This window comes from Monodon monoceros, unplaced genomic scaffold (assembly GCF_005190385.1).
Source record: "Monodon monoceros isolate NGI ecotype Baffin Bay Population unplaced genomic scaffold, NGI_Narwhal_1 Super_Scaffold_7, whole genome shotgun sequence".
In the NCBI taxonomy this organism is placed as follows: domain Eukaryota; kingdom Metazoa; phylum Chordata; class Mammalia; order Artiodactyla; family Monodontidae; genus Monodon; species Monodon monoceros.
The window spans coordinates 23,221,541-23,248,815 of NW_021703784.1; the positions used below are offsets into that span (position 1 = coordinate 23,221,541).

General features: G+C 37.5%; 1 protein-coding gene across 3 annotated transcripts in view; it reads right to left on the reverse strand.

The window, feature by feature from the left end:
- DDX10 (DEAD-box helicase 10) overlaps positions 1 to 27,275 on the reverse strand; it is a 287,054-nt gene that overhangs the window by 233,554 nt on the left and 26,225 nt on the right. For all 3 annotated transcript variants that reach the window (XM_029207245.1, XM_029207243.1, XM_029207244.1), the window contains 3 exons: positions 5,008 to 5,109; positions 3,734 to 3,821; positions 651 to 739 (listed from right to left, as the gene is read on the reverse strand). In XM_029207245.1, the coding sequence (XP_029063078.1) occupies positions 651 to 739; positions 3,734 to 3,821; positions 5,008 to 5,109 (279 nt within the window). The remainder of the gene's footprint in view (positions 1 to 650; positions 740 to 3,733; positions 3,822 to 5,007; positions 5,110 to 27,275) is intronic.

Here is a 27,275-nt window from a genome sequence, read left to right on the forward strand (position 1 = left end):
TCAATGCTTTTCCCACAGGTGGGACCCCATTGAAAAACAGATGCTCCTCCTTTATACCTGAAAAGATTAGGAAAAAAAATCCTTCAACTACTAAGCCAAAACAAGACCAAGAGTTCCGTTTTCATATAATAGTAACCACAATTACTAAAGAGAGACATTTTGCCATGGTAACTGTGAGCACATGTAAGAAACATCAAGACACAAAGAATATCCAAGCAATAAGCAGCATGGGAAACCAATCTAAAAGAAGGGAAGAACTGACAAAGAGACTTGCATCCAAAGCATAAAAAGAACTACAGTAAACCAAGCCAGCTTTTTAGAAAACAAGAGGGCTACAGACATTTAAAGATTTCAAAGAATGCTTGTCAATTGCTCTCCATCTCCTTTAAGCCCAAACTACAGGAAACTGCCAGTGTAACTTTCAGGAATTCATACTTACAAGTAAGAAACTTCTTCCTGACTGAAATTCCTGACAACTGAAAGCTCAACAAGTTTTCTACAGTTTATATAATCTTTTTCTCTGCAAATCTTCAACAGATTCTTTTAAGGTAAGGCATAGTGGTTTAAACTAAGACTCTCAAAACCAGGTTTCAAACAAATTCCCTCTAACTTTAAGGATTCACAAACAAAACTATAATATGAATACTTACAGGGCATATTCAGGTATAGGTAACTTGCTCACATCAAATATTTCTTTATCCTTCATCAGATACACTGAACGTATGTAGGAGACAAAACACTGTAAACATAAAAGGCTGAAGTGTAAGATATATACTAGTCAGAAATGGAAAATGAATTTTAACTGAGATAAAAAAATTAATCAAAGGGATAAATTCAACAGTAGTGAAAAACCTCAAAAATAGCTGAGTATATGTCATCCCACAAAAACAAAAAAACCTACCTTTTTCGAATTGTAATATTAGAAAAGACTTTAAATTTGGTTTCATCAAGCCAACTCAACATAAAACATAACCTTCTCAAAAAGCTATTCTAGAAGTTAATATCATTCAGGTGCATTAATACGGAAAAACACAGGCTTTGGAATAATACAGTTGAAATCTGAGCTCCACATCTTACTAGCTGAGCAAGTTTCTAATTTCTCTGTCAGTTTCCTCATCTATCAAACATAATATAACAGTACCTTCTACTTAGAGTGTTATGAGAATTAAATGAGAAAAATGCATGTAGAATACTCGGCATTTCTTCTGGAATACATTAAGTACCAATGAATACCAGTTATAAGTAATAATTATTACTTGAAAACATCCTTTGACTACTACAACAAAATTTTACTGTACTTAAATTAAGCTTAATAAAATCATAACAGGAAAAAGTTTATTCCTAAAGCTTTTTTTTATTATAATTTCAAGTAATTAGTTGTCATTATAATTTCAAGTAATCTGTCATTAACTTGTAATATTTTTCTTCTGTTTGTGTTAAAAAAAAAGAAAGAAAGTAAACTATCTTTATACCAAGAGCTATTACAAACTAAAAAGTAAACATGGTCCTGGATCCTCTGTCAGTCTGTAAAATAAACAGGCAGCAAAGATAGTGAAACATATGCAAGCAGGAGTTTTATTTTTTGATTTTAAAATTAGTTTTTGTAAAGTATATTTAACTCCCATTTCTATATTTCCTAAACTTCACATTTTCTCTAACTTTACACTAATCCTTTCTTCAAACCATTTACACTAATCTTCAAACCATTTTCCCTGTCTCCATAGGCATTAAAATGAATAATTCAAGGATAATTTTTTCCCCTACAATCGTCCACAAGAAATCATCCCAGTTTCTTATTGTTTTTGTTCTATCCAGATTATAATAAAAGCTAGAAAATCGCTTCTATGAAATTAGATAGCTTGCTGCAGCTGACAACAGTTAGCCGTTCTGCTAAACCATGCGTGACACCCAGTAAATCACATCATTTATTTCAATGTGCTTTTCTATAATCTTATTCTGGAAGGCTCGTTTGTTATATGCAGAAACCAGTGAAACGACATCCTTCCAGTGTTTCATATTTCCTGATTCATAATAGAATGACCTAAGTATGCACAAAGTCATGACATCAGAATTCATGTATGTTATTTTCAAATGTGCATACTATTTCCAAAGCTTCTAAAAGATTTAACTCCTAGCTTAAAGTATGTCTGCTAGGCAAAACATGCACACAAATGTTTCCATGCCTAAATATATGCCCAAAAACTAAGAAAAAAAAAATCTGTTTAAAGACCCTTTTCATTAGATTTCAGGTGAAGTGAGCTTACAGAAGTTTAACTATGCACAGTTCATTATTTGATTCTCTTATACTCTGGAACTTCTCCTGATGTTTCATGGAAGTTCTGAAGAAAGACCTGGATTTAAATCTTAGATCTGCCACTTAATAGCTACGTCACCCTGGACAGTTTTTAATTTCCTCAGCTCCTATTTTCCCATCTATAAAATCAAATCAATATCACCTACCTCACAGGTTGTTGGCAAGATTAAATAACACAATGCATATCAAACTGTCAGGTAAAAAAAAAAAAAAAACCAAACTGTCATGTAATAGGGTCATGCTGCAGCTAAGTGCCTAGCACATACTAAGCATCTGAATTTTAGCTTTCATCATTAATGTTGGTATTTTAAGCACAATGACAATAATTTGATAAAATATAACCTAAGTTAATTTTTTAAACATAAGATCTTCTCTTTAAATAAAACTTCTTTGCTTAGAATATCCAGTTTCAAAACCATCACACAAAAGACTGACTACTGATTTCTGCTCAGGCTCCTCTGTCTACTGAGGATGCCCTTTCCATGCCTCCTCTTTATTTTCTTCCTCCAATCTCTGAATCCCTATTTTTTAACTCATTGTTGAGTTATGGGAGATGCAGATGTAGATATCCTATGTAGATCTCGTAACTAAAATATAAGTAAACAAGTGCTGAAAATGAAGAACTTCATAACAGGGACTCAAATATTTGTCAATTCAAAGATTGGACAGCTATAAGCACAACACAAAATAATTTCACATCTTCCTTTTCTAAAGAATCTACTGCTGGGTACTCTAAGAACTAAAAAATAAGTATAACTAAAAGTGACAATTCTTTGTGTATTTGCTAATCAAGAGGATTTCTAAGTCCAAAAAAAGCAGTTTGGGAACACTGTCATACTTATAGATTAAAATCTCATTCCTAAAGAGAATTTAGCAAGAGTGCTATGCTTTCTAGAAATTTAACCTAATATAAGATATTAATTTTACAGTCAAGAAAGTGCAGTCAGAAGTTAATAAAAACTTTACTGAAGAAATCAAAAGTTGATAACCTTATCAAGTATATTAGAAATCCAGCCATTGTGCACTTAAAAATCAGAGTATTTTCTATATGTCTGACAAGACTATGGACAAATAATAGACATTTTTCCAAGTTACTATAAGAAATATAGACTTTTAGGACTTCCCTGGTGGTCCAGTGGTTAGGACTCCACGCTTCCACTGCAAGGGACACGGGTTCAATCCCCTGGTTGGGGAACCAAGATCCCACATGCCACGTGGTGCAGCCAAAAATTTTTTTAAAAAAAAGAAAGAAATACATAATTTTTTCAAAGTTAAAGAATAAGTTAAACTTACCTGAACTTTATACTACCTGAATATCTGAAGCATAACTATGCAACCTAGAAGTAGTAGAAAATGATACAACATAACTTTATTATATGCTCTATTCCACTGAAGGTATCAAATTCAAAAATGACTTACCCTTTGAGCTCTTTCTTTTAAATCTTGATCTTGAGCTAAAAGCGATTCCAATTTTTTCTGAATGTCTGTAAGTTTTTCTGGATTGATTCTTTTGTAACAAAAAGATAAAGATTAAACTAAGACATCTCAATTTTAGAAACTGAAAACAGTACACAGTATTTTCTATTTTCCTCAGTATTTTTAAAATCTATAACATTATTTCTCATCTATGACCCAGATTAGACTGAAATTACACTAGACAGAAATTTGACTCTGCATATTTTGAATAATGCAGGAAAAAAATGTAAAATTGACATTTTCTCTAAACAACCCATGCTGAGTGACTGAAAGATTAGGTTAACACCACAATTAGCAATGTTCACTTCTTAAGTCTTTAAGGATAGAAAGTAGCCTCTTGTGGGAGGTGGATCATCAATGAAATGGAATAAATGAAAGCAAACGTCATTTTTATACAATTTCCGTTTTCAGTCAAATACCATAAAACAAAAGTCAAATAATAAACAAGTAGCCAAGGATATAAATATTGTTTTCCTTATCTAGAAATCAGGCATAACATAATAGAATGGTTACTTAAATCTGCCCGGGTTTAGAATGAAAATTACAGGAAAGAATGTAATTCTTACAAGCATCTATTCTAGGTTTCACAAAGGAAATTCCACTTGTTTCCCTGATTTTAGACTGAACAATTTTGTTCCTGAAAAGCTGGAGTGGTAATAGGTGATGGCAGATGAGGTGTTTTTGACTTTTTTTAATTACAGAAAATATCAAAATATACAAAGGTAGAAAACTTTCACTCAGCCTCAACAATTATCAACTCACACCCAATCTTGTTTCATCTAAACTCTTATCCACTCCTCCACCACATCTAACCACCCTCCCAAGTTACTTTCCTCCAAATGAAAGCAGGGTGTTTCAAGGGCCCCAATATAAGTGAGACTACAATCAATTCTGCTGACACTCAATCTAAACATCTTCAATGACAGGAGAGGACAATCCTCTGAAATAGACAGACAACCCCAAAAATAAGTTCAGCCAAGAGGTTTAATTCTTTCAACCATCAATGCCTCCTGATGCTAACAAGGTCTCTTTTTCATCTTGTTTTCTCCGATGACAGTCTTCTAAAAAAGTTGTTAAAAACAAAGCAAACAAAAAGTCCAAAATCATACAGCAGAAAAGCTTAGAGGGAGGAGGGAATTAGGTATACATAATTAGGCATAATAATTTCATGCCTTCATTTTTCTAACAATAATATCAAGACAGCAAATAGTTCTTACTTGATTTCCTTCACAGGCACTTTCTTCTGAAGAAGCTGCTGCACCATCCCTTTTTCTTCTGAGGGAAGCAAAATTAATAAAGCTTCACCATCCTCTCTGTACCTAAACAAAAATCAAACAAAATCCCTTCCACATTAATGCAATCTGCACTTTACATTTTAACAGTTTGATGAACAGGTAACAAGAAAGCAAGTTCACCAAATTAGTAAATATGAGGAATACCATTTTTTTTAACATCTGTGACAACAGAAAACTAGGGCTCTTGAACACCTTTTTCAAAATTCATCACTAGTTACAATTCCCATTGATTTTTAGGCTATACCACAGTAGAAGAAACAAATCAATTAAGAAGAATTTCTTAAATAACAGTCTACCTATAGCAAGGAGACAATTTCTCATTCCAGTCACAAGACTGATGTAATAAAATTAATCATTTAATAAACATGGCTCCCAATACATTAAGGAAATCTAATCATCTTCCTGGAAATTTTTCTTCTACCTTGGGAATAACATGGTTCAGAGTTCAGAGGCATCAGTTATAAGGAATGGATCTCTGCTCTGCTGAAAAACTTACTACCTCTAATCCATGATTTCTCTTCCTTCACCTAGTATATAGGTGCACCATCAAAAATTTCTATGTAAGTGGGCCATAAGGCACCCCATAGTTACTTAAGCTTCTTGTGCTACTTATATACAGATTTCCTGGACACCTTAGATATTACATGAAAGCAGTAAGACAGAATAGAATCAGGTATTTGTAGAAATTTCTTAAAGACAAAGAATTCTCTTCAGGGTTCATGCTATAAATATAAGGGGCAAATAAATTTTTATAGTTAATCAAATAAACTATTTACTGAGAAACTTTGTGCCAGGTATAAATTGTGAAGAACACAAATAAATAGAAGATGAATATCCCTGCCTTCAGTGATCCAACAATATGGTTACCAGAAAAGACAAGCTCACACAAAAGCAAGAGACTCAAAAAACAGTCCCAAAATGGTAAATCACCAAGTGTCAAAGGATAACCACTGGCAATAAAGCACCATGAACTCAGAAGTGAAAGGAGGACACTAAGGGTTAGCCAGAGAAAAAGAGAAACATGTCACAGCAGATGGAATTTGAGGTGGGCCTTAAAAATGGATAGAAAGGGAAAAGCTAAGGTATTCCAAAGAGGAAAAATGGCATGAACAAAGGAGCGGGAACCAGAAAATACAAGACAAACACGGAGTAAACTAAAGATAGGAGAAATTCAACCGAAGCCAGTGTATGTAAGTGCACAGCAGGAAAGATTGCCGGAAGGTACATGAGAGTCTGGTTTTAGAGGACCTTGGATAAGTCTCTAGAGAGACCAACTACCACTGTATATAAGCAGACCTTTATCACTGTACACTGGAGGGAAACTGACTTTGTTGACTTACTGTCAATCCAAAGACTGAAGAGCAATTTTTACCTCATATGTTGATTTCAAAATTCTATTCCTACACAAAAGGGTAAAAAAACTCCAGTGTAATAGCATTACAAAAGTATGTGTTTATATATTTTTATGTGTGCCCAGACACATAGAAAAGTATGAAATAAAACATCAAAAGTATTAAAAGGTTAAAGTTAATTCATAAATTTAAAAAAATTAAGGGGCTACTATATACCAGGCACTGAAATAGAGTGATAAAACAGATACAGTTCTGGCTGTCACAGAGCTTACAGACTATTAGGGATAGACATAAAACCCATAATAACAACAAAGTGATATGACTGCTACAGTAGACATATGGGAAGCTACAAGAACACATAACACAGAGCTCTACACAATGTGCTCTAGGAGTTTAAAAAAAAAAAAGAAAAAAAACTGCCCTGAGAAAATGACATCTAAGAGCTGAGATTTAAAGAACAATTAGGAATTAGTCAACTGTTAGGGGAGAGTCAAGTTTTCCAGGGGGAAAACAGCATTTGAGAGAGTCCAGTGGGTAGTTTTGTCTACTTTGTGCTTGTTTGTTTATTCCATGTTTTCTAAATGCTTGTGTATTAAACAGGGAGATGAAAGTAATTAAGCATACATTTACTCCTTTTACAAAGAATCTGTTTCACAACTGAAAAACTTCTTCACTGTATTTTAATACAGACTAGTATGACTGAAACGTTTCATCTTAATTTACTATGAAGAAATATGAATTTAAAGCATTTCCCCTAAGCAATGTTGGACTAAACTAGCTGTGAGCAGAAATTATTAGTCTATGAAGTAGTGAGGTACCTGAACAAACAAGATATCTGAGAGACATCACAACTACTGAAATTCTAAAATTTTACCAAGGACAGGGTGAAGGTCAAAGAGGACACAGATCAGTTAATACTGACTCACTATGTATGCACTTACCAAATACCCTCAAAGCAGCCCGACTCTTGAAGTAAAATCAGTTACCTTCATAAGTAAAAAAGCTTATTTCATGTGGTACAAAGAAAAACAATTAGGAATAAGGGAGATGAGTGGGTTGAAGGATAACAAACGCTTCTAACATTCCACATCCAAATTCAGAGATGGAGAAAGAAAATAAAAAGGCTTCCAAAGTCTACTTAGGCCAGAGCTGTAGCAAAGGGGTAAAGAGAAATCTCTAGGATATCAAAAGGGAATCCAATGAAGATCTCAATCTTCAGACTGACTCATAAGCAAAAATAAGTCTAACCATCTACATCTATCTTATCTACCCATTCATGCATCCAGGGACAATCTAGGAGGATAAGGCATGAGTAAAGTCACAAAGGGGCCATATTCAAACCTTTAACAGAATATACCTAACAGAATATACACATAAAAGGCTAAGGTTAAGACAGACTGCAACACTGAAATTTAGAAGAAAAAGATTCCCAAAGGAAAATGGAAAAACATGTCCAAAGTCGAATCCCACAAAGCAAGCATCTTTTAATAAAGATCATCACTGGTTATTTTACCTATTTTACATCACACACATCTTTTCCCAGAAACAATGTAAAGCACAAATTATCTCCCACATACCAACACCCAAAATTTTCCAGTAAGCTTTTATTTCAAAAAGAAAAGCACTTTTAAAAAAGCATAAGCACATTTGCCCCCCTTTTTAAAAAATGCTTACAAGAATAATCTATTTACCCATGAGCTAGCTTTATATTTCCAAAGCAATATCCAAGACCCAAGGCTAAATATATGCATAGAGAAATAAATGTTCTTCATAAGACCTACATTTTAAAGTTCTATATATTTAGACAGATTATTTTAAGAAACACTGTAGGCATCAAAAAAAAAAAAGCCCTGCATCTGAAACAAAACAAAAAGTCTCATTTTTACCATCAGTGTTAATACCATCAGTTACATTTATGTAACTCTTCAGAATTTATGATAAGCTTCATTTTACATTAATTTGCCAATCTTAAAAGCAAGCAACCAATAGAGGAAGCAAATAAAAAAGTTCCTGAAAGGCCAAGAAATTGGCCTAAATAAATAATCAGCTGATGACTACATAATGAGCTGACGACTACACTTTCACTTCCATACTCCTTTTCAACTATAGCAGGATTCTGTCCGGAAAGAAGGATCCTCAATAGACTGACCGTAACTGTCTGATATCAGGAAACTTACTTCTACACCCTACAGCTCACTTGTATCTCTAGCTAAATTAAGAGATCCAAACCACTGACTCTTGGATCCCAATGGTAATTCTTCCAATGAAATAACCTTGAAACAATATGGCCAGAGGAAGGGAAAAAGGCCTTGCCATTCTGGCAATAGTTTGCCTTCTACCCAAGAACCATTAATCCTCCAATTCAGATTCCTCAACACAAACTCCATTCTAGTTGAGTCTTTAAAGGCCCTTAAACCTTGCTCACTCCTACCTTCAACAACTGCTGCAGCAGGATCTGACAGTGTTCACAACTGCCACTCTGAGTTCTCCCAGCCTGGTTCTCCAGGTTATCAATCAGGTTATAAAAGAATGTTTAGAAGGATTCGACTTTTGTAATTTAAAAATATATATATACAAACATACACGAAAAAGAAATTTTTCTAGGTGGTAGAATTTGGGTGGTTTAACTTTTTGCCCATTGTCTCAAATTTGTATAATAAATAAGCATTTCTTTTGTAATAAAACACAAGTTAGTAAAAACTTTATAAGCTTTAAAAATCTACATCTAACTCTTACCTTGTTTAACACATCCTAGTACTACCAATATTAGTGTATTCTCTTATCTTGACCGTTAAATTAACGTGTATGAATTTGACTTTCAGACCTAACATATATCGTATGTACCTAAAAGCTGGTGACTAAATATTTGGTGGGTGAAAAAATGCAAACAAACCACTAGATGTTGCACTAGCAGATGAAATACTGGATTTGGAATCAACAGAACTGATTTCAAGTCCCAGTTCTACTATTCATTAGCTTTATAAACTTGGATAATGAGTCATTTTATCATTATATATTGCATTTTCTTATTTATAAATTATACAGTTTGAGTGAGATGATCTAGGTCCCTTTAGGACCTTAATTCTACACCTGTGACTGTATTAATATACTAGTCATTGTTCACAATACAAGTATGATCAAGAGGTGGTGAAATGGAGACAACTGTTGGTCACACTCTGCTATTCCACAGCCCTTCTCTCTTTTGTCCCCGCCCTGTGTCTGCTTCTATTCTCCCTATGCCTTAGCCTTACCTGTGGCAACCAGCCCCAAGAGTTCCTATCACTGTGGGAGGACAGTGCAGTCAGCCATACAGAGGCAGACAGACAGCCATAAGAATCAGAGTCCAATTGTTCTGCTCCTCCTGCACAACGTGGTACAAAGCAGAGCTTATTCCAGGATCTAAAGATACTACACTAGATTTAAAAAAGAAAAAGACAGACTGGGAAATATTCCAGGAAAGATGAAGTCATCTGCAGCCTAAGATCTTAGAAATACAAACAGGTATACCACATAGGCTCAACAGTTTGACAAATGAGGTTCACCATAAAATAACTGGAAAGAAGCCAAGCTGGCTAACATGCGTTGCATGGAGAGCTTCTAGCAAACTGAGTAAGTATAAGGATTTATGAAGCTCACAGGGTAAGGGTAGAAATCATTAAACTCTATCAACTCTGTCCCCAGAAAAGAATTTTTTTTTTGAAAAAGACTAAAGTTTTAATAGATTAAAAAGAAAAAGAAAACCTATACAAAAGTGGTACTGATACTACCTAAAATTATACTTTTAGGAACCTGAGAGATATGATCAATCCCATTTTACGAGAGAAGAAACTGAGGCTTAAAGAGGTTAAGAACACAAGTTCAAAGGGTACACAGCCATCAGAGCCATGTCCAAACCTAAACTTCTTGACTTTTAAGGACAGTGTTTGATCAACTATGGGATATCTGTCTCTCACAGTCCAAATAAAGAAGGAAAATGCATATATTTTTAGTTTATCCTCATGACCATGAATGGCAGCAAACTCAAATAGAAATATCTACTTTCCTTCTCCAAGTACCTGCCTTTCATACATTCTAGAAGCCCTGCATGGAAGCAACGGCCACTAGACTTCATTAAATGAAAACGGCTAGTTTGGGGCACAATGACAAGAACATGAGCTGTAGAGTCAGAAAGACCCAAGTATAAACCCCAGCCATGGTACTTCCTGAGTGATCTTAGACACATTTTACCTCACAATCTCTGAGAAACAGTTTTTTAATAAGAAGACTTCTCTCATAAGGTTATTATAAAGGCTAAATGAGTTCATTCATATTCACCCAGCTATGTGTTAGGAAGTGAATGGCTAAGCCACAACCCATCATTCACTGTGGAGGTGCAGAAGGGGGCAGGGAAGAAGCTACCCTGGCCAAAAAAACAAGTGATATAGTCAAACCTCCTCATAAACATACCAATGACAAGCCTCCTGGGAAGCAAACATGGTAGATCTGCTAGCATGAGAGTCCTCATCTATGAGATACTAAGACGATGTACCAGGTTTGTTTACAGTCTATGCATTTAAGGAGTAGGTCTCTGGGATCAGCTTTGTAACTATACCAGTGGCCCATCGGTGTAAATGATAAACCTCATATATCACTTAGAGACTCTGAGGTTAATCTGGGCCACAGCACACCCTGATGTGGCAAGAATGCACCTGTGGAGCTGTAATGGAGGTCCCAGACCTCTTCCTGCCTTCACCTATACTGCGTGATTACCTTTGTACTTGAAATTACATACCAGTGAAGTCTGACATTAGGTGTGGTAGGCAGCTTCTAAATTACTGGCTCCCAATACAGTAAGTTCCCTACACACAAATCTTCAAGTTGCGAGCTTTCAAAGATGCAAACGTGCATTCGCGTGTCCAATCACATAAGTTAGTTCATGTGTCTGGCGTACATTGTCATGTGCATGCATCCTCTACAGGTGGTTGTGCTTTTGTGTACTTTACTGTACAGTACTGTATAGAGTACAGTAATACTATAAAGTATCGTTATTTCAAGCTAGATCTGCAAGAGGACGACTTCATTGAACCCTTTGCTGTACAACACGAGGAGTTTACTAATGAAGATCTGATGGAATTGGAGGCCCAGAGAAAGGACCAAGAGAGACAAGAGGAAGAAGTAACTGAAGAACCGAAGAGATTACAACACAGGAAATGGCAAGAGGATTTTCTTTATTTAAGGAGGCACTGATAAGTTTTTCAGGCATAGGACCCTAACGTAGAACGGTACACAAAGGTTGCAGCAGCTCTTCAAAATGCAATCCAGTGCTACCATGCCATCTATGATGAGAAAAAAAGAGCTACTACCCAGACATCACTGGATTGTTTTTTCAAGAGGGTAGAGAGAGTTGAATCCAACAAGGAACCAGAACCTGTGCCATCAACGTCAGGCATGAGTGAAACTGCAGCTTGCCCTATGTCTCCCACTGCTGAAAATCTTTCAGCTCTACCATCTCCCACCTCCTCTCCCTCCTCCAGTCAGTAACTCTTATTGTACTTCTTGTACTATACTCTTCTTGTACTATACTACTGTACTCTTCAAGGTACTGTACTGTAAGATTTAAAATGTTTTCTTTATTTTTTGTGTTTGTTTTTTATGTATTATTTGTGTGAAAAGTATTATAAACCTATTACAGTACAGTACTATATAGCCGACTGTGTTGGTTGGGTACCTAGGCTAACTTTGTTGGACTTACAAATTGGACTTATGAACGCGCTTGTATGCAGGGGACTTAACTGTAATCTGGGCCTCCTGGCCAAGATGAAGTGTTGACACTGCTCTTGGCAATGATTTTTTGTGTGTGACACCAAAAGCAAAGGCAACAAAAGCAAAAACAAACAAGTGGGACTACATCAAACTAAAAAGCTCCTGCACAGAAAACGAAACCATCGACAAAATAAAAAGACAACCTACTGAATGGGAGAAAATATTTGCAAACCATATATCTGGTAAGTTCTAAAATATTCAAGGGGGCTTCCCTGGTGGCGCAGTGGTTAAGAATCCGCCTGCCAATGCAGGGGACACGGGTTGAAGCACTGGTCAGGGAAGATGCCACATACTGTGGAGCAACTAAGCCCATGCACCACAACTACTGAGCCTGCACTCTAGAGCCCGAAAGCCACAGCTACTGAGCCTGCGTGCCACAACAACTGAAGCCCACGTGCCTAGAGCCCGTGCTCTGCAACAAGAGAAGCCACCGCAATGAGAAGCCTGCGCACCACAATGAAGAGTAGCCCCCGCTCACCACAACAGAGAAAAGCCCGCACGCAGCAACAAACACCCAACGCAGCCATAAATAAATAAATAAATTTAAAAAACCAAAATAAAATAAAATATTCAAGGAATTCACACAATAGCAAAAACCAAAGAATCTCATTCAAAAAATGGGCTTGAGGAGACATTTTTTTCAAAGAAGACATACAAATGGTCAACAGGTACATGAAAAGGTTCTTAACATCACTAACCATCAGAGAAATGCAAATCAAAACCACTATGAGATAATCACCTCACAACTGTCAGAATGGCTATTATACAGAAGGTTGGAAATGACAAGCGTTGGCAAGGCTGTGGACAAAAGGGAACCCTTGTGCACTGTTGGTGGGAATGTAAATTGGTGCAGTCAGTATAGAAAACAGTATGGAGGTTCCTCAAAAAAATTAAAAATAGGTGGAGCTGGGGAACATGGCAGAAGAGTAAGACATGGAGATCACCTTCCTCCCCACAGATACACCAGAAATACATCTACACGTGGAACAACTCCTACAGAACACCTACTGAACGCTGGCAGAAGACCTCAGACCTCCCAAAAGGCAAGAAAGTGCCCACGTACCTGGGTAGGGCAAAAGAAAAAAGAATAAACAGAGACAAAATGATAGGGACGGAACCTGCACCAGTGGGAGGGAGTTGAGAGGGAGGAAAGGTTTCCACACATTAGGAAGACCCTTCGCGGGCGGAGACTGCGGGTGGCGGAGGGGGAAGCTTCGGGGCTGCGGAAGAGAGCACAGCAACAGGGGTGAGGACGGCAAAGCAGAGAGATTCCCGCACAGATGATCGGTGCCGACGGGCACTCACCAGCCCGAGAGGCTTGTCTGCTCAACCGCCGGGGCGGACGGGGCTGGGAGGTGAGGCTCGGGCTTTGGTCGGAGCACAGGGAGAGGACTAGGGCTGGAGACGTGAACACAGCCTGCAGGGGGTTAGTGAAGCACGGCTAGCCGGGAGGGAGTCCGGGGAAAAGTCTGGACCTGCCGAAGAGGCAAGAGACTTTTTCTTCCCTCTTAGTTTCCTGCTGCGCGAGGAGGGGGGATTAAGAGCGCTGCTTAAAGGAGCTCCAGAGACGGGCGCGACCCGCGGCTACAAGCGCGGACCCCAGAGACGGGCATGAGACCCTAAGGCTGCTGCTGCCGCCACCAAGAAGCCTGTGTGCGAGCACAGGTCACTATCCACACCCCCCTTCGAGGGAGCCTGTGCAGCCTGCCACTGCCAGGGTCCCGGGACCCACGGACAACTTCCCGGGGAAAACACACGGCGCGCCTCAGGCTGGTGCAATGTCATGCCGGTCTCTGCCGCCGCAGGCTCGCCCGACACTCCGTACCCCTCCGACCCCACCAACTGAGTGAGCCAGGGTCCCCGAAGCAGCTGCTCCTTTAACCCCGTCCTCTCTGAGCGAAGAACGGACACCTCCAGAGACCTACACGTAGAGGCGGGGCCAAATTCAAAACTGAGCCCTGGGAGCTGTGAGAACAAAGAAGAGAAACAGAAATCTCTCCCAGCGGCCTCAGAAGCAGCGGATTAAAGCTCCACAATCAACTTGATGTACCCCGCATCTGTGGAATACATGAATAGACAACGAATCATCCCAAATTGAGGAGGTGGACTTTGAGAGCAAGATTTATGATTTTTTCCCCTTTTCCTATTTTGTGTATGTCTATGCTTCTGTGTGAGATTTTCTCTGTATAGCTTTGCTTCCACCATTTGTCCTAGGGTTCTATCCGTCCCTTGTTTTTTGTTTTTTTCTTTAAAAATGAATTTTTTTATTAATAATTATTTTTTACTTTAATAACTTTATTTTATCTTCCTTTATTTTATTTTACTTTACCTTCCTTCCCTCCCTCCTTCCTTCCTTCCTCCCTCCTTTCTTTCTTTCTTTCCTTTCTTCCTTCCTTCCTTCCTTCCTTTCTTTCTTTCTACTTTTTCTCCCTTTTATTCTGAGCCGTGTGGATGAAAGGCTCTTGGTGCTGCAGCCAGGAGTCAGTGCTGTGCCTCTGAGGTGGCAGAGCCAACTTCAGGACACTGGTCCACAAGAGACCTCCCAGCTCCACATAATATCAAACGGCAGAAATCTCCCATAGATCTCCATCTCAACACCAGCTCCCAGCTTCACTAAACGACTAGCAAGCTACAGTGCTGGACACCCTATGCCAAACAACTAGCAAGACAGGAACACAACCCCACCCATTAGCAGAGAGGCTGCCTAAAATCATAGTAAGTCCAGAGACACCCCAAAACACACAACCAGACGCAGACCTGCCCACCAAAAATACAAGATCCAGCTCATCCACCAGAACACAGGCACTAGTCCCCTCCACCAGGAAGCCTACACAACCCACTGAAACAACCTTAGCCACTGGAGACAGACATCAAAAACAACGGGAACTACAAACCTGCAGCCTGCAAAAAGGAGACCCCAAACACAGTAAGATAAGCAAAATGAGAAGACAGAAAAACACACAGCAGATGAAGGAGCAAGATAAAAATGCACCAGACCTAACAAATGAAGAGGAAATAGGCAGTCTACCTGAAAAAGAATTCAGAATAATGATAGTAAGGATGATCCGAAATCTTGGAAGTAGAAGGGACAAAATGCAAGAAACAGTTAACAAGGACCTAGAAGAAATAAAGATGAAACAAGCAACGATGAACAACACAATAAATGAAATTAAAAATACTCTAGAAGGGATCAAGAGCAGAATAACTGAGTCAGAAGAACGGATAAGTGACCTGGAAGATAAAATAGTGGAAATAACTACTGCAGAGCAGAATAAAGAAAAAAGAATGAAAAGAACTGAGGACAGTCTCAGAGACATCTGGGACAACATTAAATGCACCAACATTTGAATTATAGGGGTTCCAGAAGAAGAAGAGAAAAAGAAAGGGACTGAGAGAATATTTGAAGAGATAATAGTTGAAAACTTCCCTAACATGGGAAAGGAAATAGTTCATCAAGTCCAGGAAGCACAGAGAGTCCCATACAGGATAAATCCAAGGAGAAATATGCCAAGACACATATTAATCAAACTGTCAAAAATTAAATACAGGGAAAACATATTAAAAGCAGCAAGGGAAAAACAACAAATAACACACAAGGGAATCCCCATAAGGTTAACAGCTGACCTTTCAGCAGAAACTCTACAAGCCAGAAGGGACTGGCAGGACATATTTAAAGTGATGAAGGAGAAAAACCTGCAACTAACATTACTCAACCCAACAAGGATCTCATTCAGAGTTGATGGAGAAATTAAAACCTTTACAGACAAGCAAAAGCTTAGAGAGTCCAGCACCACCAAACTAGCTTTACAACAAATGCTAAAGGATCTTCTTTAGGCAAGAAACACAAGAGAAGGAAAAGACCTACAATAATGAACCCAAAACTATTAAGAAAATGGGAATAGGAACATACATATCGATAACTACCTTAAATGTAAATGGACTCAATGCTCCAACCAAAAGACACAGGTTGGGTGAATGGATACAAAAACAAGACCCATATATATGCTGTCTACAAGAGACCCACTTCAGACCTAGAGACACATACAGACTGAAAGTGAGGGGATAGAAAAAGATATTCCATGCAAATGGAAACCAAAAGAAAGCTGGAGTAGCAATTCTCATATCAGACAAAATAGACTTTAAAATAAAGACTATTACAAGAGACAAAGAAGGACGCTACATAATGATCAAGGGATCGATCAAAGAAGAAGATATAACAATTGTAAATATTTATGCACCCAACATAGGAGCACCTCAATACATAAGGCAAATACTAACAGCCATAAAAGGGGAGATCAACAGTAACACATTCATAGTAGGGGACTTCACCACCCCACTTTCATCAATGGACAGATCATGCAAAATGAAAATAAATAAGGAAACACAAACTTTAAATGATACATTAAACAAGATGGACTTAATTGATATTTATAGGACATTCTATCCAAAAACAACAGAATACACATTTTTCTCAAGTGCACATGGAACATTCTCCAGGATAGATCATATCTTGGGTCACAAATCAAGCCTTGGTAAATTTAAGAAAATTGAAATAGTATCAAGCATCTTTTCCGACCACAACACTATGAGGCTAGATATCAATTACAGGAAAAGATCTGTAAAAAACACAAACACATGGATGCTAAACAATACACTACTTAATAACAAAGTGATCACTGAAGAAATCAAAGAGGAAATAAAAAAATACCTAGAAACAAATGACAATGGAGACACGACGACCCAAAACCTATGGGATGCGGCAAAAACAGTTCTAAGAGGGAAGTTTATAGCAATACAATCCTACCTTAAGAAACAGGAAACATCTCAATTAAACAAGCTAACCTTGCATGTAAAGCAGTTAGAGAAAGAAGAACAAAAAAAAACCCCAAACTTAGCAGAAGGAAAGAAATCATAAAGATCAGATCAGAAATAAATGAAAAAGAAATGAAGGAAACGATAGCAAAGATCAATAAAACTAAAAGCTGGTTCTTTGAGAAGATAAACAAAATTGATAAACTATTAGCCAGACTCATCAAGAAAAAAAGGGAGAAGACTCAAATAAATAGAATTAGAAATGAAAAAGGAGAAGTAACAACTGACACTGCAGAAATACAGAAGATCATGAGAGATTACTATAAGCAACTCTATGCCAATAAAACGGACAACCTGGAAAAAATGGACAAATTCTTAGAAATGCACAACCTGCCAAGACGGAATCAGGAAGAAATAGAAAATATGAACAGACCAATCACAAGCACTGAAATTGAAACTGTGACTAAAAATCTTCCAACAAACAAAAGCCCAGGACCAGATGGCTTCACAGGCGAATTCTATCAAACATTTAGAGAAGAGCTAACACCTATCCTTCTCAAACTCTTCCAAGATATAGCTGAGGGGGGGAACACTCCCAAACTCATTCTACGAGGCCACCATCACCTTGATACCAAAACCAGACAAGGATGTCACAAAGAAAGAAAACTACAGGCCAATATCACTGATGAACATAGATGCAAAAATCGTCAACAAAATACTAGCAAACAGAATCCAACAGCACATTAAAAGGATCATCCATCATGATCAAGTGGGGTTTATTCCAGGAATGCAAGGATTCTTCAATATACGCAAATCAATCAACGTGATACACCATATTAACAAACTGAAAGAGAAAAACCATATGATCATCTCAACAGATGCAGAGAAAACTTTCAACAAAATTCAACACCCATTTATGATAAAAACCCTGCAGAAAGTAGGCATAGAGGGAACTTTCCTCAACATAATAAAGGCCACATATGACAAACCCACAGCCAACATTGTCCTCAATGGTGAAAAACTGAAAGCATTTCCACTAAGATCAGGAACAAGACAAGGTTGCCCACTCTCACCGCTCTTATTCAACATAGTTTTAGAAGTTTTAGCCACAGCAATCAGAAGAAAAGGAAATAAAAGGAATCCAAATCAGAAAAGAAGAAGTAAAGCTGTCACTGTTTGCAGATGACATGATACTATACATAGAGAATCCTAAAGATGCTACCAGAAAACTACTAGAGCTAATCAGTGAATCTGGTAAAGTAGCAGGATACAAAATGAATGCATAGAAATCTCTGGCATTCCGATACACTAATGATGAAAAATCTGAAAGTGAAATCAAGAAAACACTCCCATTTACCATTGCAACAAATATCTAGGAATAAACGTACCTAAGGAGACAAAAGACCTGTATGCAGAAAATTATAAGACACTGATGAAAGAAATTAAAGATGATACAAATAGATGGAGAGATATACCATGTTCTTGGATTGGAAGAATCAACATTGTGAAAATGACTCTACTACCCAAAGCAATCTACAGATTCAATGCAATCCCTATCAAACTACCACTGGCATTTTTCACAGAACTAGAACAAAAAATTTCACAATTTGTATGGAAAGACAAAAGACCCCGAATAGCCAAAGCAATCTTGAGAACAAAAAACGGAGCTGGAGGAATCAGGCTCCCTGACTTCAGACTATACTACAAAGCTACAGTAATCAAGACAGTATGGTACTGGCACAAAAACAGGAATATAGATCAATGGAACAGGATCAAAAGCCCAGAGATAAATCCATGCACATATGGTCACCTTATCTTTGGTAAAGGAGGCAGGAATGTACAGTGCAGAAAGAACAGCCTCTTCAATAAGTGGTGCTGGGAATACTGGACAGGTACATGTAAAAGTATGAGATTAGATCACTCCCTAACACCATACACAAAAATAAGCTCAAAATGGATTAAGGACCTAAATGTAAGGCCAGAAACTATCAAACTCTTAGAGGAAAACATAGGCAGAACACTCTATGACAGAAATCACAGCAAGCTCCTTTTTGACCCACCTCCTAGAGTAATGGAAATAAAAACAAAAATAAACAAATGGGACCTAATGAAACTTCAAAGCTTTTGCACAGCAAAGGAAACCATAAACAAGACCAAAAGACAACCCTCAGAATGGGAGAAAATATTTGCAAATGAAGCAACTGACAAAGGATTAATCTCCAAAATTTATAAGCAGCTCATGCAGCTCAATAACAAAAAAACAAACAACCCAATCCAAAAATGGGCAGAAGACCTAAATAGACATTTCTCCAAAGAAGATATACAGACTGCCAACAAACACATGAAAGAATGCTCAACATCATTAATCATTAGAGAAATGCAAATCAAAACTACAATGAGATATCATCTCACACCAGTCAGAATGGCCATCATCAAAAAATCTAGAAACAATAAATGCTGGAGAGGGTATGGAGAAAAGGGAACACTCTTGCACTGCTGGTGGGAATGTGAATTGGTTCAGCCACTATGGAGAACAGTATGGACGCTCCTTAAAAACTATAAATAGAACTACCATATGACCCAGAATCCCACTACTGGGCATATACCCTGAGAAAACCATAATTCAAAAAGAGTCATGTACCAAAATGTTCATTGCAGCTCTATTTACAATAGCCCGGAGATGGAAACAACCTAAGTGTCCATCACCGGATGAATGGATAAAGAAGATGTGTCACATATATACAATGGAATATTACTCAGCCATAAAAAGAAACGAAATTGAGCTATTTGTAATGAGGCGGATGGACCTAGAGTCTGTCGTACAGAGTGAAGTAAATCAGAAAGAGAAAGACAAATACCGTATGCTAACACATATATATGAAATTTAAGAAAAAAGAAAAATGTCATGAAGAACCTAGGGGTAAGACAGGAATAAAGACACCGACCTACTAGAGAATGGACTTGAGGATATGGGGAGGGCGAAGGGTAAGCTGTGACATAGTGAGAGAGTGGCATGGACATATATACACTACCAAACGTAAAATATATAGCTAGTGGGAAGCAGCCGCATAGCACAGGGAGATCAGCTCAGTGCTTTGTGACCACCTAGAGGGGTGGGATAGGGAGGGTGGGAGGGAGGGAGACGCAAGAGGTAAGAGATATGGGAACATATGTATATGTATAACTGATTCACTTTGTTATAAAGCAGAAACTAACACACCTTTGTAAAGCAATTATACTCCAATAAAGATGCAAAAAAATTAAAAATTAAAAATAGAACTACCATGTGATCCAGCAATTCCACTTCTGGGTATCTATCCAAAGAAAAGAATAACAATAACTCAAAAAGATATATGCACCCTCATGTTCACTGCAGCATTATTTACACTTGCCAAGATACGGAAGCAACCTACGTGTCCACCAATGGATGAATGGATAAAGAAGATGTAGTATATATATACAATGGAATATTATTTTGCGTTAAAAAGAATGAAATATTGCCATTTGCAACAACATGAAAGGACCTTAAGGGCATTACACTATAGAAAATATGTCAGGAGCAGGTGGGGCAAAAATAGATTTAAAAATATAAGTGAAATAAGTCAGAGGAAGACAAATACTGTATGATCTCACTTATATATGGAATCTAAAAACAAACAAACAAAAAACCAAGCTCATAGATACAGAGAACAGACTGGTGGTTGCCGGGGCTGGGGGCAAGGAGTAGACAATATGGGAGAAGGGGAACAAAATTTCAGTTATAAAATAAGTCATGTGGGCTTCCCTGGTGGCGCAGTGGTTGAGAGTCCGCCTGCCGATGCAGGGGACACAGTCCGGGAAGATCCCATATGCCGCGGAGTGGCTGGGCCCGTGAGCCATGGCCGCTGTGCCTGCGCGTCTGGAGCCTGTGCTCCGCAACAGGAGAGGCCACAACAGTGAGAGGCCCGCGTACCGCAAAAAAAAAAAAGTCATGCAGATGTAATGTACAGCGCAGTGACTACAGTTAATAATACTGTACTGTATATTTGAAAGTTGCTAAGAGAATAGGCCTTAAAAGTTCTCATCACAAGAAAAGAAAATTCTGTAACTGTGTATGGTAACAGATTAGACTTATTTTGATGATCATTTTGCAAAATATACAAATACTGAATTGTTATGTTGTACACCTGAAACTAATATAATGTTGTATGTCAATTATTAAAAAAAAAAAAATGGAGTTTGACTTCTGAGTCTAGGTCATAAAAAACATTGCTGCTTCCACCGTACTCCTTCTTCCCCTCTCATTTGCTCTCTCATTTGCCAGATGCCACATTGTGAGAAGCCCTCTGAAGAGGAGGACCACATGGAAAGGAACTGAAAGACACCTCTGACCAACAACCAGCAAGAGAATGAATCTTGTCAACAAGCACATGCGTGAGCTTGGAAAGAGACCCACCCCCACCCCCACCCCACCCCCGTTGAGCCTTAAAGTACCTGTGACAAGATTTGCAATCCTGTGACAGACTGAGCCAGAAGACCCAGATGAGCCACACCTGAATTCCTAACCCACAGATACCATGAGATAATATATGGTTCTTGCTTCAAGCCACTAAGTTGTGGGGTAATTCATTACACCACAATAGATAATTTATATGTTATCTCTGATTCATGAGTCTGATTTGAGAAACTAATTGTGTTATCTCAAGTGCCTCCTCTGTTCCAGACCCTGTTCTAAGTGCTCTGGAACCATCAATTAAGTAGACAAACTCCTTTGCCTTTATGGAGCTTACACTCTAATGAAGAGAAAAAGAAAACAAGAATAAATAAATAGTATATTTGAAGGTGATAAGTGCTATGGAAAAAAGATAATATAGAGCAAGGTAAGGAGGAGTGGTTGGGGCAGTGTAAAGAAAGACAGCCATGTGGATACTTGAGGGAAAAGCATTCCAGTGGAAGAAACATAATATAAAGGCTTTGAGGTAAAAATATGCCTGGCATGCAGGAGAAATAGCAAGACCAGTGTGGCAAGGGAACAAGCGGAGAATAATAACAAGCGGAGAATAATAACAAGCGGAGAATAACAGGAAATAAGATTGGAGGGGGGTTGAATAGCATAGGCCCAGTAGGTCACACTGGCTTTTATTCTGAATGAAATGGGGAGCCATCAGAGGAGTCCCATGATCTGAATTGTGTTTTTAAAGGATCATTCTGTCTGCTGTATTGAGAATAGACAGCAGGAGAGCAAGGGGGAAGTGCTAGGAAATAAGAGACTACTAAGAAATATCAGCCCCCTTATCTACCTCTCTAACTATAGTGGTCATACTCTACCCCAGCTCAATGTTTTTTGATGCAAAATAAAGCATTGGTTTTGCCTTTTTGCTTTAAATCCTAGATAACAACAAAGGCAGAAGGCCATGTGAGGAAGCACCAGCCTCTATCTAGGAGGAGCTGAGTAAAGTTAGCATCTTCAGTCAATGAAGGAATCAAAGTAATAAGAATTCTCGCTAGCAAAGACTGTTCCTATCTTATACCTAAGATATACACAGTATGTTTCAGTAAATTAATGCTCATGGTAATTGTCTTTTCACTTTTATTATTTCAATTTACAAATCAATTAAAGACACTATTTTAAAAATTCTCATTATCTATTCCATAAAGTACTAGTATTTACCACAAACAAACCATGAACTCTGCACAGGTTATCACATTAGAAATTTTAACTACTTCCCATCTTCATATTTGCTGTTTTTAATCTAAACTGATGCAAGCCAGTGTGCAATGCAAAGAACTGGCCTCTGCTGCCCCCTACTGGAATCACATCTTGCTACCTAAATCTCCCACAAACAAAATCTGAGATCCACAAAATGCAGCCAGGCAAATAAGGCTCGGTTGAAATACTGCTGGAATTTTACCACTACTCTGGAAAACCAAGCAGTTATATATATAAAGTCCCAACTCTTATATATAAACTCCCAACTGTTTAAATATACACAGTTATATATAAGCTCCCGTCTTCCACCCACAGACCCCTACTGCCCAAATAAAAGCATTTTAAAAATTAGGAGTATCTGATATGTAAGGACTTTCCATTCCCAAATCCTTTTTATTTTCAACTGAGCATTTTTATAAGAAATAGAAGAGCTTGGTTTTATGAGTACTAAAAACTACAAGCCCTAAAGACATTCGCTTTTAAGTGGTAGAATGTATCACAGAACACGGCTTTAAAAAAACTATATTCATATTCCTTGCCTCACTTGTTTCCTAAACGAGATCATTTTGTTAAAAGGGGTGTGGATAGTTAAGAAAACAAATTTCTCTCAATTACTAAAGATCAAAAGAATTTTAAACAGGTGAACAAATTAAAACAGAATAAAGCACTTAAGGCAACAAGTACCTAAACCACCCTTTATTTGTAGCTAAAACACAGAAAGGAAAAAAACAGATTCCCCAAACCTTAGCTATTTTGCCACAAAGCAGTGAATTCATTTCTCAATATTCATATAGTATAGTTCACTTCCAAAAGCAAACACTATCTGGCAACCTAGTTTTAATTACAGCATATATACAGGATTTTAATTAGTTTCAAGCTTTAATTTAGCTTTTATTCAATTCAATTATCCAGTCTGATGGCCCACAAAAGTTCTAATTTATCTCTAAGCCCATTAATGGTAACTTTTTGCAGTTTGGTTCTTTTTTTTATTAGACTGACAAAGAAAAAATAAGCATTACATATCCTAAACTTTTCCACTAACTATACATCTAAAATAGTCAGTTCAAAACATTTTTAATTGGTTACAAAGGGTCAAACAAGCTTGTACTTTAAAAATCAATGACCATATTAGAAACTACATTATAATAGTTTTTCAAATTGGTATTCTCTCTTCAAACACAATCATTGTGATGTTGTACCTCCTCTTCACCTCGAGTCATTAAAACCAATTTAATGCTTACCATGGCATGTTCAACTACATAAGATTTTTAACAACTTCTCCAGGAACCAAGCACCCTGAAATATTTCCCCTTCTTGAAACTTTTCCTGATATACTGAGATGTCAAATAATCTTCATATAGGATGAATAATTTTAAAATACTGCTAAATGTATTCTATAAAGGAATCAGTTTAACCTGTCCATGCCCACACCATTGGCACATCTAAAAAAGCCTGTCTGGCCTGGTCCAATACACTAATGAGAGATGATATCCACCAACCTCACCTATCCAGAGGCCCACAGGGCCATGAAATGCAAATGTGTGCAGAGATAAATGTACAAATTCATACATGCTACACCATTTACTGAGGAGAATTAAACAGTGTATTAATTCCACCAACCACTACTAATGACTTCTCTAAATATCTCACTATGAAAGATAATCCAAACATGTATCCAACACAAAGACCACTGATGCACCATGTACCTTCTTACAAAATGGAAAACAAAGCTGCTGTTCTACCTATGTCCCATTTACTTAGATCCCACTAGAAACCAAAAGGTTACCAGTCTAAAGACAAGTCTGTCTGAATGTACAATGAAATCATACACAGAGCCTAGTTCTAACTCTATTACTTGCTCAAATTATATAATTACAATAAAAAAGACTTACTTTTGAATCCTCTAGTACAATCCTACTGTTAAATAGTTTTACCTTTCACTATTGTACTATTCTCTCCTTTCCTTCTTCATGCTGGTCAAAAGAAATGCTTTTAATTTAAATGAGTACATTTTGATCATAGCCCACGTTTAACAGCCCAAAGGGTAAATCTGAATCAATCGAAAAATGTTTAAACATTAAAACAGTTTATGAAAATTAGAAAATTATAGGAAGAAGGAGCTCTATATCTTGTTAGGCTGTAGAACAGGAAAAACCTCCACTTCAACTGAAACAACGACAAAATTGACCAAATACGAACAAAAAAACTTTTTCCCTTTAAAGCCATCCAAGAACAGTAGATACAAAGAAATTTATGAGACTCAACTCCAAAGGGACTTCCTAGATAAGCAAAGGATAGAGGACACATTCAAACTTGAGGCCACTGGCTGAAATGGGTGCAGGGCAGGTAGAAAAGCAAGCCTGCTGGCGAATGACAGACTTTGCTTAGATGAGGATTTCTTCCTTTTTTTTTAAGATTTATTTATTATTTACTTATTTTTGTCTGCATCAGGTCTTTTAGTTGCGGCATGAGGAATCTTCGTTGAGGCATGTGCCGCACGGGCTCTTCATTGCAGTGCACAGACTCTTTGTCGCAGTGCGCGGGCTTCTCTCTAGTTGCAGAGTGTGGGTTTTTTCTCTTCTCTAGTTGTGGCGCACTGGCTCCAGGGTGCGTGGGCTCTGTAGTGTGCAGCACGCGGGCTCTCTAGTCGAGGAGCACGCAAGCTCAGCAGTTGTGGCACACAGGCTTAGTTGCCCCACGGCATGTGGGATCTTACTTCCCTGACCAGGGATCAAACCCGTGCCCCCTGCATTGCAAGGTGAATTCTTTACCACTGGACCACCAAGGAAGTCCCTAGATGAGGATTTAAATCTTGGGTCTTAAAGATCCTGCCATCCCTGGGAACTCATTAAATAGAAGTTGGTGGCTTAATAATCAGAAGTAACTTGGTCCATTTAAACCAACAGTTGGTGTCTCTTCCATCATTAAGCATTAATGTCTCACTGACATCCATATTATAAATACTCATGCAGTTTTGATGAGAAAGAAAATGTAAAACCAAAGGGATAGTACATCATAACCAATCACAACCTTATTGTGATTATTATTTAGGTTGTTTCCAGTTTTCTTTTTTAAACAAAATATACCCACATTTGAAGAACCTCATATTTGAATCTATGTGAGGTAAAAATGCCTGTTAATAAGCTCACACCTCAAAAACCTACAGAAATCTCTGAAATAAAACTTTCCTTTAGTTAGTAGGGGGGTTTATGTGACTCAAAAAGATTATAACCTCTCAGGAGACAAAAATGTCTATTTCTCTTTGCATGTGTAAACCTGAGAGTTGCCATGTGTTCTCATGACTGCAACAAAATTAGAGATAGGAGTAAATAATCAATCACATTCTACTGAAATTATGCATTTTATTGTCTGTATTCCCGCCAGGTTTCAAGATGAACGAGGTCAGGAATCATGTCTGTTTTGCTCGTTTTACCTCCTACTATGTACAATGCCTGGCACTTAATATGTATTTGTTAAATCCATATAGAAAAAATGAATGAGTGAATCCAGATTACTTTCAGCTCTAATGTCTTTATGATTTTCTATTTTATGGTTTTATTATATGAATCTATGGTTCTTTGGTTCAACAATTTTAAGTAAAATGTATTTTAAACATATACCAGTAGTATTCAAAAGAACTTTTCACAATGATGGAAATGTTCTATACCTGCTCTGTTCAAGATGTGGTATTAGCAGTTTAAATGTGAGTAGTGTGACTGAGAAACTGTATTTTTATTTTAATTTAATTTTACTTAATTGAAATTTAAATAGCCACATGTTGCAAGTGGCTGCAATACTGCATGGCACACAGACCATTCCTTAACTTTAGGAAACAATGTTTGACAACTGACTAGGGGCTCAGTGTTTGGAGATGCTTATGGAAAGGATCACATTTTACGATATGGACACATAGAACTCTTGTATTTTCTAGTAGTCCCTCCCTCAAAAAAAATTATCAAGAGTAGTTGGGATTTGAGTCTGAGTTAAAATACAGAAAGATATATTATATAGCACATAGTTAACAGAGGAAGAAATATCTTGTATCAAGTTGCCTCCCAAGAACTTGTATCTGCCAATCAAAACTGAACCCAACTGTTTCTCCTCTGTGAAGTTTTCTTCTCTACTTCCACAGGAGCTCCATAAAACTTCTGTCAATACCTCTAATACTGTATATGCCTCTACTATAGACTGTTTTCAAGGTACTAAAACATCCTTAATGGAATGGACACTATATCTTATTTTCATGCAGAAGCTCACACCAGGCCTAATCCAGTACCTCACACGTGGTTGGTCTTTCATGAATGGTTACTTAGTGAAAAAGATTGAAATCCGGGGTCAAAAAATCTGAATTCTAGTTCTGTTTCTGCCATATACTTAGTGATTTTGGGTCTAACACTTAATTGGTTATTTCCAATTCTTACCATTACAAATGTCAGTAAGATGAACACCTTTATAGAAACTTTATTAAGATCAATTTCTGGACATGGAATTACTGAAGCAAAAGGAAGAACTCTAAGGCTTTTGATAAGTACTAC